Source organism: Pteropus alecto, unplaced genomic scaffold, assembly GCF_000325575.1.
Source record: "Pteropus alecto unplaced genomic scaffold, ASM32557v1 scaffold45, whole genome shotgun sequence".
NCBI classification, from domain to species: domain Eukaryota; kingdom Metazoa; phylum Chordata; class Mammalia; order Chiroptera; family Pteropodidae; genus Pteropus; species Pteropus alecto.
Window position 1 is genome coordinate 16,166,377 of NW_006442491.1, and position 13,790 is coordinate 16,180,166.

Consider the following 13,790-nt stretch of genomic DNA (forward strand, 5'->3'; position numbering starts at 1 on the left):
TAGTCCCAGCAGATCAGACTACTCAGAACCCTCTAGAGCTACAAAATCTGAGGAAGAGAAAAGAGGGACCAGCAGATATGACATCTGTGGCCAGCTGGGATACCTGAACCCTTCTAACCAGCTATTCTTTCAGACACATGGAATTGGGAGTTACTGGTAATGAGCAAAGTTATAAGTCACCAATTTTCTGAGTGACTGACTGCAGGTAACACCAGATGACAGTCAAAGACAGAATGCTGGGAGAGGCCTGTATTTCGGGTGAGGCCAAGAGAAACAAACAACATGACAGTTTCCAATGGAGATTATAAAATTTGAAAAAGCTCAAAATATAAAATATCAAATGTGGCCACAGTGTCCCCCTGAAGTAACCACATTTATAAGGTATTACTAATGTGTGAGTGTCCACACCATACCAAATTTGCACCGGAAAAAAAAAAGACTAACTGGAGAAAAGTAAAATACAGGGCGCCTCCTACCAGTCGCAGAATGACCCTCTGGGTGGTATCCAGAGACTACACTCTATGTCCTCACCTGAAGAAGTCTGTACCCAAGGAAGTGCTGCCCATCCTCCTCCTGCCTGACTAGAAAAGCATTCCCCTGAACTGCTCTGTACCAAAGCCAGCACTGTTAAAAGAGTTTTGTCCTGTGAGTACCTACTTAATTGAGAGTAGGACCACAGTCTAGAACTCTGGACTTAAAAAGACCAAATGCAATTGTAGAATGTCAACTACAAGCCACTTGAGAGCACTGGGAGGACATGAAAAGAACTTGGGGTCTTTCTGTGCTCAAAGGCTTAATAAGTACCTTCTCCAGGGGCTGGCCAGGCCTTAAAAAGACTCAATAGGATGTACATTTCTTAGGGTGATGACCATTAAATCATATTACACATGAATAATGCTGGAGATCTGAGAGACACAGGTGGCTTAACTCAACCTAGTTAATTAGAAGGGACATTGCCCTCTCCCCACAGCAGAACCTAGGACTAAAACAGATATGAAATTATCTACTGATGTCACAAGGATGTGTATATGTACATGTTACTATTCGATGAACATGTAAGTATTCAAATATCTTATAATTTAATAGATATGACCAATAAAAATAAGTGTTAAAAATCTTAAGAAAGAAAGTATTAAAAGAAGAGAATCTGACAGTGCAGGTCCACTGTCTATTACACTGCACATACATTCCTCCTCCGGTCAAGCACATCACAGGTAAGCTGTACTCATGCCCTCAGTAGAAAGGTAGATACTAGAAATTTAAGTTCTGAGGATTTTAACTCACCATGCTCTGAGATGACTGCATTATTCGCAGCTGCTTAAGGACGAATTCTACCTTCTTCTGGGATGTAAGAGAAGCCAAAAAGGCATTGTGGTTCCTACAGGACAATTTAGCGTTGTCATAATTCTCCTTTGCAGTAGTAATTTTCAAACACGAGTTTACAACCAAATGCCAGCCAATGCCACAGATATTTTCTTTTATAAAGAAGAGAGAAAAAAATTTTAGAAATTACATAAAACTATCATATTACCAGTTCGCATTACTAAAAACCTAAATTTTTTTGTGATTTGAGTTCCACATACTTGATGTGGATGTGGTGAGGGCATCAGACACATCATTAAGCACCAAATACAGAATATAAGAACTTTAAAAATGTCTATCAGTTATATTTTCTGAATCTCAACAAACATATTCTGTTGAAAGAGTTCTGTCCTATGATTATCTACTTAATTGAGGGTAGGACCACAGCCTAGGACTTTGGACTCAAAAAGATCATCATGTGTTTTACAGAAAAACACCTATTTGGTGCCAGTATTTTATAATCCTCCTTCTGAAGAACAAATAGGAAAGGTGGGTATAAAACTGCAAGAATGGAAATAAGTTGGTAAATGAAAAAGTCTACAGTCTTCAAAAGTTGCACTGTTTTCATATCAAGTGGAAGGTAAAATCAAGTGGACAAATCATCCCAAAAGGGAGATAGAAAGTTCCTCTTAGGGGAAAAAAAACTCAAAGTCATACGGCTACAGCCCACAAATTAAGCCTGTAATCTGCTACTGTGATCACCCTGAACCCACCCAAAGAACTGCACAGAAGCTGTGAATGCTTCCTAGAAGCCAGTGAATGTGCAAAGCAACTTCACCAGAACCAAAGTACTCTGGAGACACCATCAACAAGGTTCACTAACAGTCAGTGAGACAAATGAAAGATACCACGGGACAGGGATCATTTAAGAGCAGATAAAGACTTGCTTCTCAAAGTGTGGCAACAGTGTCACAGCTCTTTAAAATGTAGATTCTAGGTCTCACCAAGATTTGTACCAGAATCTGACTTCTAGCAAGATCTTCAGGTACTCTACTGTGCATTAAAATTTGAGATGCCATAAGATAAAGAACAAGAAGCCCACTCATGCAAGCTGATTCAAGTATTTCCAGAGTACATTCAAAATGGGCCTATAGAGCCAATTGCCCTGCACATGCCTCGGATGTTACGTGGAGCCACAGAAGCCCCCCTTCCTGGACATCTCGAGTGAGCAAATATATCACAGAGTTTCAGTCATGGCTTGCTGGCCTCAGGCCCTCTAACTCATCATCCCAAACCTAATTGATGTGTTTGGGGCTGGAGATCACCCCAGGAAGTGATGGTGACACAAGAATCTCTCTTCTTCTTGTCAGAAGGTGTTGACAATCTAACTCCAGTGGTCAATAAGAAGTACTCTTCACGAAGTGCCCAGCAGATTGGCTGCTGAGACTGCTGCACTCTATTCTCAGGTTTCCACAGCAGAGTGGGGTGAGGACAATGGAGTAGGCTCAATGATATGGAGTCAAGCTGTCATTCAACTGTCCAGAACAGATGATGCTTCACTTTATTTCAAAGGACAGTAAGAGCAAATACTTAAGAACTGTATTTTTGTTTTAGAAAGGCTGCACAGTACTGGTGGCGTGTGTGTGAAGTCTTTGGACCCACATACAAGATGCCCCTGCAAGGCCTACCGGGTAGGGCGATGCACTCCTGATTCCGGGGCTCCCACTGGCAGTTCTGGTCCAGGGCACAGCTCCTGCAGCTGGTCTTCTTGTTACAGTAGTACATGGGGTTATCCTTGGGGCAATTCTCATACCTGGAAATGGAGATCTAGAACACAGTGGACAAAAGCTTTTCTCTTACATCCACAGAGAGAAGTCACGATGAAGACAAAATCTAACTGAGGAAGCAAACTGCAAACAGACAAATAAACAAATAAGATGCAGATAAAGCAGCGCTGCAGTGGACACACTGTAGTAAATGTTCTGTTCAAGGACACGCCTTCACCCGGCAAGGAACAGTGCATTCTTAAACACCATGCTTCAACCTGCTCATCCGTAAGGTGGGGATGTTGAATGTAAGGCTCTTCAAATGCCTCCCAAACAGGCTAAAGGTTTTATATTTTATGAACTGTTTTACAGATTGACAAAGAATGTCTTATAAACTGTCGTAAACTATAAAGCTGAGTCATCATCTTTTTTGCCTTATAATCTTAATAAAAAATTATAAATGGTGAGCATTAATTATGCTGAGCCAAGATATAACATAAGACAGAGAGATTTTACAAAATCTAGTACTTCCACAATTCAGAGTGGCAACTACACACCTGACTCACTTTCAATCAAGTCCTAACTTGTTCCCAAGACCTTGCACAGGTTACAAGCTTCATCATTACAAGCCTTATACCAAGGATCTAGTACTTAGTCACAGCCAGGCCTAGGGAGTATCAGTCTTTCCTTCTTCTACAACACCATATGTCAATCCTGTGGCAAAAGGGACCTCTGGAATTAGGACATATAGAGCGTCCCTTCCTAAAAGAAAACCTAAGCAATGATAAAATCCAAATCTACATTGGAGGTTTTAAAAATAACTCTGGGCCAGTATTTATATCATACATACTATAATCTACACCCAATCCCACTCAGGAGTTTTCCATCCTCTGAAATCTTTGAGAAATGGCCTCTCACCTGTCCTTCCGTGCAGCTGTGGTTTCTAGGGACACAATGGTCATTGCACCAGTGGCAGTCATTGGTGTTGGCTGTGCAGCTGTAACAATCTGTGTGCTGATCGCATCTGTCATGGTCGAGAGCTATGAAGAGAAGAAAGTCAACAAATGTGACAGCTTCTCCTCAGAGAAGCCACAGGCCATTACAGCTACTACTGAGCACAATCTGAGAATAAGGGTAAAAAAAAAAATGTAACAAGGGTTGAGAAATAAACTGAGGAATGCAATGTGCAGGAAAATATACTGGTGTGTTCAGGTTAAAATAGTATTTAGAAATAAGTAAACAATCTCAAGAAACGCTATTCTGTACTCACCCAACAAAAGTACAGAGAAAGTGAAAAACGAAAATAAGTTCTGAGAATAAGGTAAAAAAAAAAATGAAACAAGGGTTGAGAAATAAACTGAGGAAAACAATGTGCAGGAAAATATACTGGTGTGTTCAGGTTAAAATAGTATTTAGAAATAAGTAAACAATCTCAAGAAACGCTATTCTGTACTCACTCACCCAACAAAAGTACAGAGAAAGTGAAAAACGAAAATAAGTTAATTTAATTTAACAACAAGATATAATGAAAGTAGGTCTGGTTCTTTAAATACTTTTCTTCCCAAGAAAAAAATCAACTAGCAATAGAATGAATGCTAAGAGCTTCCCAAATAAAGTAAGATAGGAGACTAAGCCATTCCTCCCAGCTAGAAATGCTAGGCTGATCTGGGCATAGGAAGTAGGTAACACCAGAGAACCCCAAAGGAGACACTAGACTGAGCTGCATTTTATGCACCTATATGTAAATCCAAGAGTGCAAGTGTAAGAACTTCTGGGCTACTGTAGACCTGCTGCATCTCCTATCAAATCTAAACAGGTCATGGTCAGCAATGAAAGAGAGGTTGCACAACCACATTGCCTCGTCTGTTGAATCACTTGTGAACATGGCATATGATGGAAACCATGGATAAGAAAAGGCAGGGCCCACTCTCACAAAGACCCCAACTGCCCGTTCCTTAGGTAGCTCTTCCTGCCCTGGTCACTAGCCCAAGGACTGAGCCCAAACAGAAAGCAGAGTAAACCAGGGAGGTGACATCTGAGATGAGTTAACAACAAATGGGTTCATCCTGAATCATCTAAGGTAAATGAATATTATTTCCTATAAACCTGCATATTTAATTTGAACTTGTAAAATTTGGTTGAAAAATAACTATTTTACTGATGTTATCCCTTTTAGGAGACAGTGACCAATCCTATCAGGTTCTAGTCATCTCAGTTCTCCAGCACTGACCAGCCCACCAAGGAATCTGGAAGGTTGCCTAGGTGTTTTTACTGAGGACTTACGTCCAGCTTAAGAGTGAAAGCTGCCTCTATCCACTATAACTCTCATGGTAACTACTATGCCAACCCTAATAGTTAAGAAATTCAGTTAACATACTTTAAATTAATTAAAGTAAACAAATATTTTACAGAGACACTTTTCTTACTTTTAAAGGGCTTTCTCACATATTACATCACTGTATTGCGCTGCGCTGTATGTCGGAGCAAAACGGTAAGAAGTAAAGTAGGTAAGCTGAAGAAAGCTTGGAAAATATAAGGGGTGGTTCTGGAAGCAGGGACCAGTGCTCATCCGCAGCAACTGTCTGTTTTGCTCTCATTGCTGTGCCCAATTAGAGAAGCTAGAAAAGAATAGTTCTTTGCAAAGATAGCAACTCTACCTCTACCCACGAGAACAATCTAATCCCACATAGCTTTTCTAGGCTGACCCTCTTAACCTCATCTGTAAAGTCAGAACCACATAATGCAATTCAGTAGCTATTAGTAACATGTAATTTTTAATTTAAATTAATTAAAATTTAAAATTCAGTTCTTTAGTCACACCAGTCTCATTTCAAGTGTTTTATAGCCACATGTGGCTAGTAGCTACCCTATTAGGACAATAAAACATTTCCAACATCACACACACAAAAGAATCATTGGACTGCATTGCCTCAAACTAACTGCAGCCAGGTTCTGGAGTTGGTATACCAAGTCTATGCAATGCCAAGAACGTTTCTGTTTCCATGATCCACAGGAAGCTTTGGAGCCACATAGCATGTTCCCATTCATTGTAAAGATGCTTATAAACTAATTTTCAAACACCCATGAAGCTTCTGCATAAGTTATTACTGAGTAATTACAGATAATAAAAATAAAAATTAAAAAGTGTACACATGCTAGTTTATATATATATTCAAGTAAAATGAGATCTCTAATTAAATTTTAAGAAGAGGAAAAAACATACTTCTTTTGGAAAAACATTCTGACTTTAACTTTTCTTCTTGTGTTTCAGTTGCCAACTCCCAGGAGATACACTGAGATGACTCAGTGTCCCACACACATCGGATGCCAGGTCCTGCTGCTAGACAAGCAGCTTCACTCTGGTGTGCTTCACACTGTTCTGAGGTGAATACTAGGATGTCACTGAGGAGGAGACTATTGAAACCACCAAATACATACATGGTGCTAAAAGAAAAAAGAGAGAGCATTTTACTGAACCCTTAGTAAACAAAGGCATGATACACAGTCTTCATACAAATCTTACATATCAAAAGTCCTGTAAGAAATTATTTTTCAAGATCTCAGAAAGCATTCTTATACCCTTCCTTCCCAAATTCCAACCTTTCATCCCGGCCTGTCCTACCCAGAATAGTTCCAATAATCCACCTCTTCATTACAGAACTATATTAAAAAGTTCTCATGATAACCTGATGACCAAGATTCTCTGGAATATTTTAGTGTCAGGATAAGCTAATGTCTTTTAAAATTAACCATAATTCTGCATCTACATGTTTTTAACATGTTTTTAAATATTAAAAATAAATATGTACGATTTTAAAAGCATAGATGAAGCCTAATTAAAACCATGTAATGAAAACATAAACCAATAAGAAACAGATAAAAGTGTACATGCAAATTTAGTACACAGTTAAAGTGGCATCTTAAGTTAGTGGGTAAAAGATGGACTTTCCAATAAGTGGTATCAAGATAAGTAAATAAACATATGAAAAAGACAAAATTGAATCCATTTTTCATTCTCCACATCAGGGTAAATTTCTAATGAATCAGAGAATCACTTGAAAAAAAAAAATGAAACTACACATGCACTACATAGAAGAAAAAAATTCCCCATGACTTAAAATCCAGAAGGTAATAAAAAAATACTGAAAAAAAAAAAAGATTATATAAATTAAAGACTTCTGCATAGAAAATAATGCTATAAGCAAAGTAAAAGAAAAATGATAAACTGTGAAAAATTATTTACAAGCTATGTTATAAAAAAGAAATATTCCTAATAGAGAGCTTTAGCCAGTTTTTAAGGGAAAAATGGAAATGACCTCAAGCATATGAAAAGATGATTAACTTCAATCATGAGAGAAATGCAAATTAAAATTACACTGAAGTATCATTTCTCACCTAAAAACATAAAAGTTTGACAATATGTGGACTGGTGAGGAGGTAAGAAAACAAGCACTCTCATATACAGCTGCTGGGTGTACAAATGGTACAGCCTTTAGAGGGAAATTTGGCAATATCTAACAAAACTATGCAACTATCTTTTGAAACTGAAATCGCATTTCCAGAAGTCCATCACAAAGATATAATAGCAAAAGTACAAGAAGTAGGCTATTCACAAAGGTGTTGATGACAACAGCAAAGACGCAAACAACCCAAAATGTTCATCAATTAGGGGATGTGATGTATAAACTATGATATAGCCACACACGAAATAGTAGTAGATTTAAAAAGGAATGAGGAAGACTTCCACATACTGCAATGGAGTAATCTCCAGGATATATTGTTATGTGAAAAAAAAAGGAAATGCAGAGAAAAGTATATATAGAGTGTACAACCATTTATGTATAAGCTCAAGCACACACATGAATTCATTTTTCTCTTTAAAAAAAAGAACAACAAAGGCCTAGAAACAATGAACTCAGCAGCACTGAACATGACTAGTATTTATATTGGAGTATCTAAAGACTATTCTCTCTCTTGCCCCTCAAAAAACTAGGATTCTTCAGAGAAAAATCTAATTTCATATCTGGAACAAGAAATGCTCCTGGTGAGCTTGGAAGATCTTGGCATGCCAGAAAGAAAGGAAGACTACAGTAGTATCAAGAAGACTCAAGAGCTAACATGAAAAGGAGCTGGCTGGCAAAAATTGGGAAATGTTTCAATTTAATAAGAATAAAAACTATAATGGATTGAAAATGTATCAAATATTTTTAAATCCATGAGTTCATAATGATACACAACCACTTCCCCAAAAAGAAACTTCATTTCTCATTTTTGGAGAATGCTAAGAAATCAGTTCATCATTTTAAAAATTGGTAGATACAGGAAAAGAATCAACATTATGATGTGATCTTCCCAAAATATAGAAGTGAATCTGATCGAGCTAATCTGCAAGAAGTTCAAGAGAGACCATTATGTTACTTGAAAGCATGGGGATGCAATAATCAAAATCTGGACTATAGGAAACTCTACAGGACAAACAACCAGTTTCTTTAACAAATAAGGGCGGGGAGGGAATGGTGGGTTAACAGAAACTTAAAAAACATTTCAAGCAATTGTAATTTATGAACCTTATTTAGATAATTCGAACAAATTAAATTTTTAAAAATTATGAGGCAACTGGGAAATTTGAACACTGATCGAACACTGAGTGATATTAAAGAATTACTATTTACTTTTAAAAGGGGACAATTGTATTGTGGTTGTGTTTTTCAAAAAGTCTATCTTTGGAAGATATCTAGTCAATCCTCATTATTTGTAGATTCTGTATTTACAAATTCACCCACTTGCTAAAATTTATTTCTAATTTCAAAATCAATACTTGTGGGGGATTCATAGTCATTTGCAGACATGTGCATGCACAGAAAATTTGAGTTGCTCAATATGCATATTCCCAGCTGAGGTCAACAAGGTGACATTCCGTCTTCTTGTTTTAGTTCTCGGATTATAAACAAGTGTCCTTTTCATGGTTTATTTAGTGTCATTATTTTGGCATTTTTGTGCTTTATGTTGGTAATTTTGTTATTTTAAATGACCCCTAAGTGTAATGCTGAAGTGCTGTCTAGTGTTACTATGTACGAGAAGCTTGTGATGTGCCTAATAAAGAAAATATATCTGTCTGATAAACTTCAGGTATGAATTATAGTGCTGGTGATATGAGTTCAATGTGAATGAATCAACTATGTATATATTAAATAAGGTGTCTTTAAACAGAAACACACATTAAACAAGATTATAAATTGTTTAGTTGATGAAAATGTTGTGACTAGAGGCTTGTAGGAACCTAAACCTGTATTCTTTCTAGGAGCAGTATAATTCAATATTCTCTAATTCAGTGTCTGTGGTGACTTTATAGAATACAACTATACTACAAATATTGAGACTCAACTATATTCTGATGAAATTATATGCCAGGGAGCTGCTTCAAAATAATCTGAAGTGGGTTAGGGTTTCAAATTTCCATAATAAAGAGTTTTAACTTCCTTTGGGGAAAAAATCCACAGTACATGACTTACCTGCATTTTGCCTAAATCTTTTATTTCAAAACTACATTAAATTTCTGCATTAATATTAAAATTGGGGCTATTATCTTTTAAATATTAACATGTACTGAGTTTAATTTGTTTTTAGTCTAAGGGTAAAAAAAATCTTAATGTGATCATTCCTAGTATCTGTCTCTAAAAAGAACAAAATCCAAACCACCCTATCCATTTACTTATTCACTTAGAAATATCTATTCAGCATGTACTACGTACAAAAAATCTCTGGTCTCAGTCCCTTTAGCCTGGAAAGTCAGCTGAAAGCTCAGCTCTCTCAAATGGATGAGGACACTCCCACAGGCTGAAGCAGCTCAATTTAACTTTGAACTCTATCTTAGTTTTTGCACAGTATTTCTTCATAATCTCATTAGTTCCTTACTGTATACTTTCTGGTTGTTTTTCAATGGGAGACTTTTGCTGGCTGATGCAGAAGTGAAAACCCTCCTTGGGTCCAGTGTCAAGATTTTTAGCCTTTTAAGCAAAGCTCAGTTTCCCTTCACAGGCATGGTGATCACAGTGTACCTTAATAATGTCACATATCTCTGGTGATTTGGAAGGCTGTGTGTTTGAATAAGGCTGCAAGAAGCTCAGAAGATGATGGAGAAGCTCCTAACTATCTACTTGTTCTTGGCTGAGCGTGAGGCCTTGAAAATAGAAAATAAAAGCCAAGGAAGACTTGTAAACTTCCTGAAATTTGCATACATCCTCAAATCACACACAGATCCATCAGCAAAGTGTGAAGAAGTCTTACTGGCTTAAATGGTTTAAGCAAAACTACTGACCAATCACTGGCTGATCATTAAACAATGCTGACTGAGAAGCAATCCCTAGGAAGTCAGGTTTAAAATAAAAACAAGAAAAAACTAGGCATAAAAATCAACAGTGACACACTGGGAAAGACTTTACAGAATTAATCTAGGCAAGACACCAAACAAAGAGCAACAACCACCCCTGGTGGTGATGGGTCTGAGAATGAGAATCCAGACCTGTTACAATATATTACCTAAAATGGTTAGTTTTTAACAAAATTGTATAACCTACGCAAAGAAACCAAAAAAAAATTGACTTATATGGAGGAAACAAAAAGATTGCAACTGTCCCTCAGGGGTCCCACATGGCAGACTCAGGAAAAAAAGGCTTCAAAGCAGCTGTTATAGTCAAAGAACTAAGGAGAACGTATAAAGAATTAAATCAAAGTATGACATCAGTAATAACAGATAGAGAATAGCAATAAGGAGATATATAAGTAACGAAGAATAACTAAATGGAAATTCTGGAGTTAAAAAGTACAATTAAGTGAAATGAAAAATTCGCTAGGGACTCAATAGCAGATTTGAGCTGGCAGGGAAAGAAATTGTGAATTTAAGAAAGATCAATGGTGCTTATGTTATCTGAAGAAAAATTTAAAATATTGAAGAAATGAAAAGAACCTCAGAGACCTGTGGATCACTGTCAAAAATTCAACATATATATATTAGGAGTCTCAGAAGCAGACTAAGAAAAGGCAAAACATACATTTAAAGAAATAATGGCTGAAAACTTCCCCAAATTTGATGAAAATGACTAATCTATACATCCATAAAGCTTAACAAAGTCCAAGTAAGATTAACACAAAAATTCCAAGTAAGATCCACACTTACGCACATTATAATCCAACTGCTGAAAGCCCCAAACAAAGAAAACCTTAAAAGTAACAAAAGTAAGAAGACTGACTCATCACAAAGAAGAGAATCTCATTAAGATTAGTAGCTAAGAAACAATGGAGGCTCTCAGAAGGAAGAGGGATGGCACAATGAAATAGTGAAAAAATAACTGTTAAATAAGAATTCTCTATCCAACAAAACTACCCTTCAAATATAAAGTTGAAATAAAGACATTCACAGATAAACAAATACTAAGAGAATTCTTTGCTAGCAGGCCGCCCTTATGAGAAATACTAAAGTAATAATAATGTTTTTACTTTTGTATAATTCCAGTGCTGTATTTGAGCTTATATATGAGTATCTATGTGTATGCGCAGGGTTGGAGGGGGCAGGGGATGGACAAGGAAGACCATGTACTAAAAGGCCATGGTTAGTTTAATTTTATGAAATAATATACTGATAGGGAAATTTTGATTTACATGATTTCTTTGTTTTAAATGTTTCTCTTAATTGACCACCAGCATTGTGTCAGCTATGCCTCAGTTGTTACCCTTGTAGTTTTCTCTTTTAATAATATTTTTTATTTTTCAATTATAGTTGGCATACGATATATTAGTTTCAGGTGTACAGCACAGTGATTAGAGATCTATATAAATCACAAAGGGATCATCCACTAAATCTAGTACCCCTCTGCCCTCATACATATTTATTACAATATTGACTATATTCCTTATGCTATACTTTATATCTCCATACCTATTCTGTAACTACCCATTTGTACTTTTTCATCTCTTTGCCCTTTTTCACCAACCGCCCCCAACCCTCCTCCCATCTGGTAATCCTCAAAATATTCTCTGTATCTATTAATTTGTTTCTATTTTTGTTGTTATTATTGTTGTTTTGTTCTTTAGATTCCACATGTATGTGAAATCATATGGTATTTTGTCTTTCTCTCTCTGACTTATTCCATTCGGCACAATTACCCTCTAGGTCCATTGTGCAATATCTTTTTCCATCCCTTTACATTTAGTTTGTGTGTGTCTTTTAATCTGAAGTGAGTCTCCTGTAGGCAACATATGTAAGAGTCTTGTTTTCTTATCCATACAGCCATCCTATCTTTTGAATGAAGCACTTAATTATTTTTCATTTGAAGTACTTGTAGTTACTGCCCTTCTTTGTTCATATTTTTGATACATATTTTTTCTTCTTCTTAAATAAGCCCCTCCAACCGTTCCTGTATTACTGGCTTGGTGGTGATGAACTCCTTTAGCTTTTTCTTGTCTGGGAAGCTCTTTATCTGTCCTTTGATTCTAAATTATGGCTTTGCTGTATAAAATAACCTTGGTTGTAGATCCTGGTTTTTCATCACTTTGAATATTTTGTGCCAAGCCCTTCTGGCCTGCAGTTTCTTTTGAGAAATCAGCTGCCAGTCTTATGAGAGCTCCCTTGTAGGTAACCAAGTGCTTTGCTCTTGATGCTTTTAAGATTCTCTCTTTGTATTTAACCTTTGGCATTTTAATTATGTGTGTCTTGGTGTGGGCCTCTTTGAGTTCACTTTGTTTGAAACTCTCTGAGCTTCTTGGGGTCGTATGTCTATTTCCTTCATCGGTTTAGGGAAGTTTTCCATCATTATTTCTTCAAATAGGTTTTCAACTTCTTGTTTTCTCTCTTCTCCTCCTGGTACCCCTATGATGTGAATCTTGTCCCATAGGGCTTCTTAAATTATCTTCATTTTTTTAAAAATTCTTTTTTCTTGTTGCTGTTCTGATTGGGTGTCCTCCGTTATCCCATCTTCTATATTAGTGATTTGAGCCTCCTCTTCATCCACTCTGTTGATTCCCTTCTAACATACTCTTCATCTCAGATATTGTATTCTTCATTTCTGACTGGTTCCTTTTTATAATTTCCCTCTCCATTTTTATGTTTTTTTATCTCTTTGTTAAAGTTCTCACTAGGTTCATCTACTCTTCCCCTAAGTTCATTAAGCATCTTTATAATCAGTGTTTTGAACTCTGCACCTGTTAGATTGTTTGACTCCACTTTGTTTAGATCTTTTTATGGAGCTCTGTTCTGTTCTTTCATGTGGAACATGCTTCTTTGTCTCTCCACCTTGGCTGCCTCCCTGTGTCTGTTTCTATATTCTAGGTAAAGCTCCTAAGTCTTCCCCTCTTAGTAGCGTGGCTTTGTGTAGAAGTACTATGGGGCCCAGTGACACAGTCCTGAGAGGGGTCTAGCTATAAGCCAAATTCAGCCCTAGCCTGTGCCCCTCCAGTGTCACCTGATAAGTCAGCAAGCAATCTACAGATGGCTGCCACCTGTGCTGTGCTTATAGTTGCCTCAAGAGGCCACTCCAGTAACCAAAGCCGGCTGCCTCCAGTGCGGAGCTTGGAGCTGCTCAGCAAGGAGCATGGGGTGCGCCGAAGATACCACTGCATGAGGCTTGGGTAGGGCTGCAAGCTGGGAGGGGTGGAGTTTCAGGGAACCCTCTGGGTGGAGTGATCTCTGTTATCCAGTCTGATGATAGCATAGCTATGGCAGTGCCT

At 37.2% G+C, this 13,790-nt stretch overlaps 1 protein-coding gene across 1 annotated transcript in view; it reads right to left on the bottom strand.

The window, feature by feature from the left end:
* Positions 1-13,790, bottom strand: part of ATRN (attractin) — a 140,470-nt gene that overhangs the window by 58,505 nt on the left and 68,175 nt on the right. The window contains exons 12-15 of the mRNA XM_006921643.3: positions 6,292-6,512; positions 3,987-4,108; positions 2,991-3,129; positions 1,285-1,475 (exon numbers count right to left, since the gene is read on the bottom strand). Coding sequence (XP_006921705.1) covers positions 1,285-1,475; positions 2,991-3,129; positions 3,987-4,108; positions 6,292-6,512 — 673 coding nt within the window. The remainder of the gene's footprint in view (positions 1-1,284; positions 1,476-2,990; positions 3,130-3,986; positions 4,109-6,291; positions 6,513-13,790) is intronic.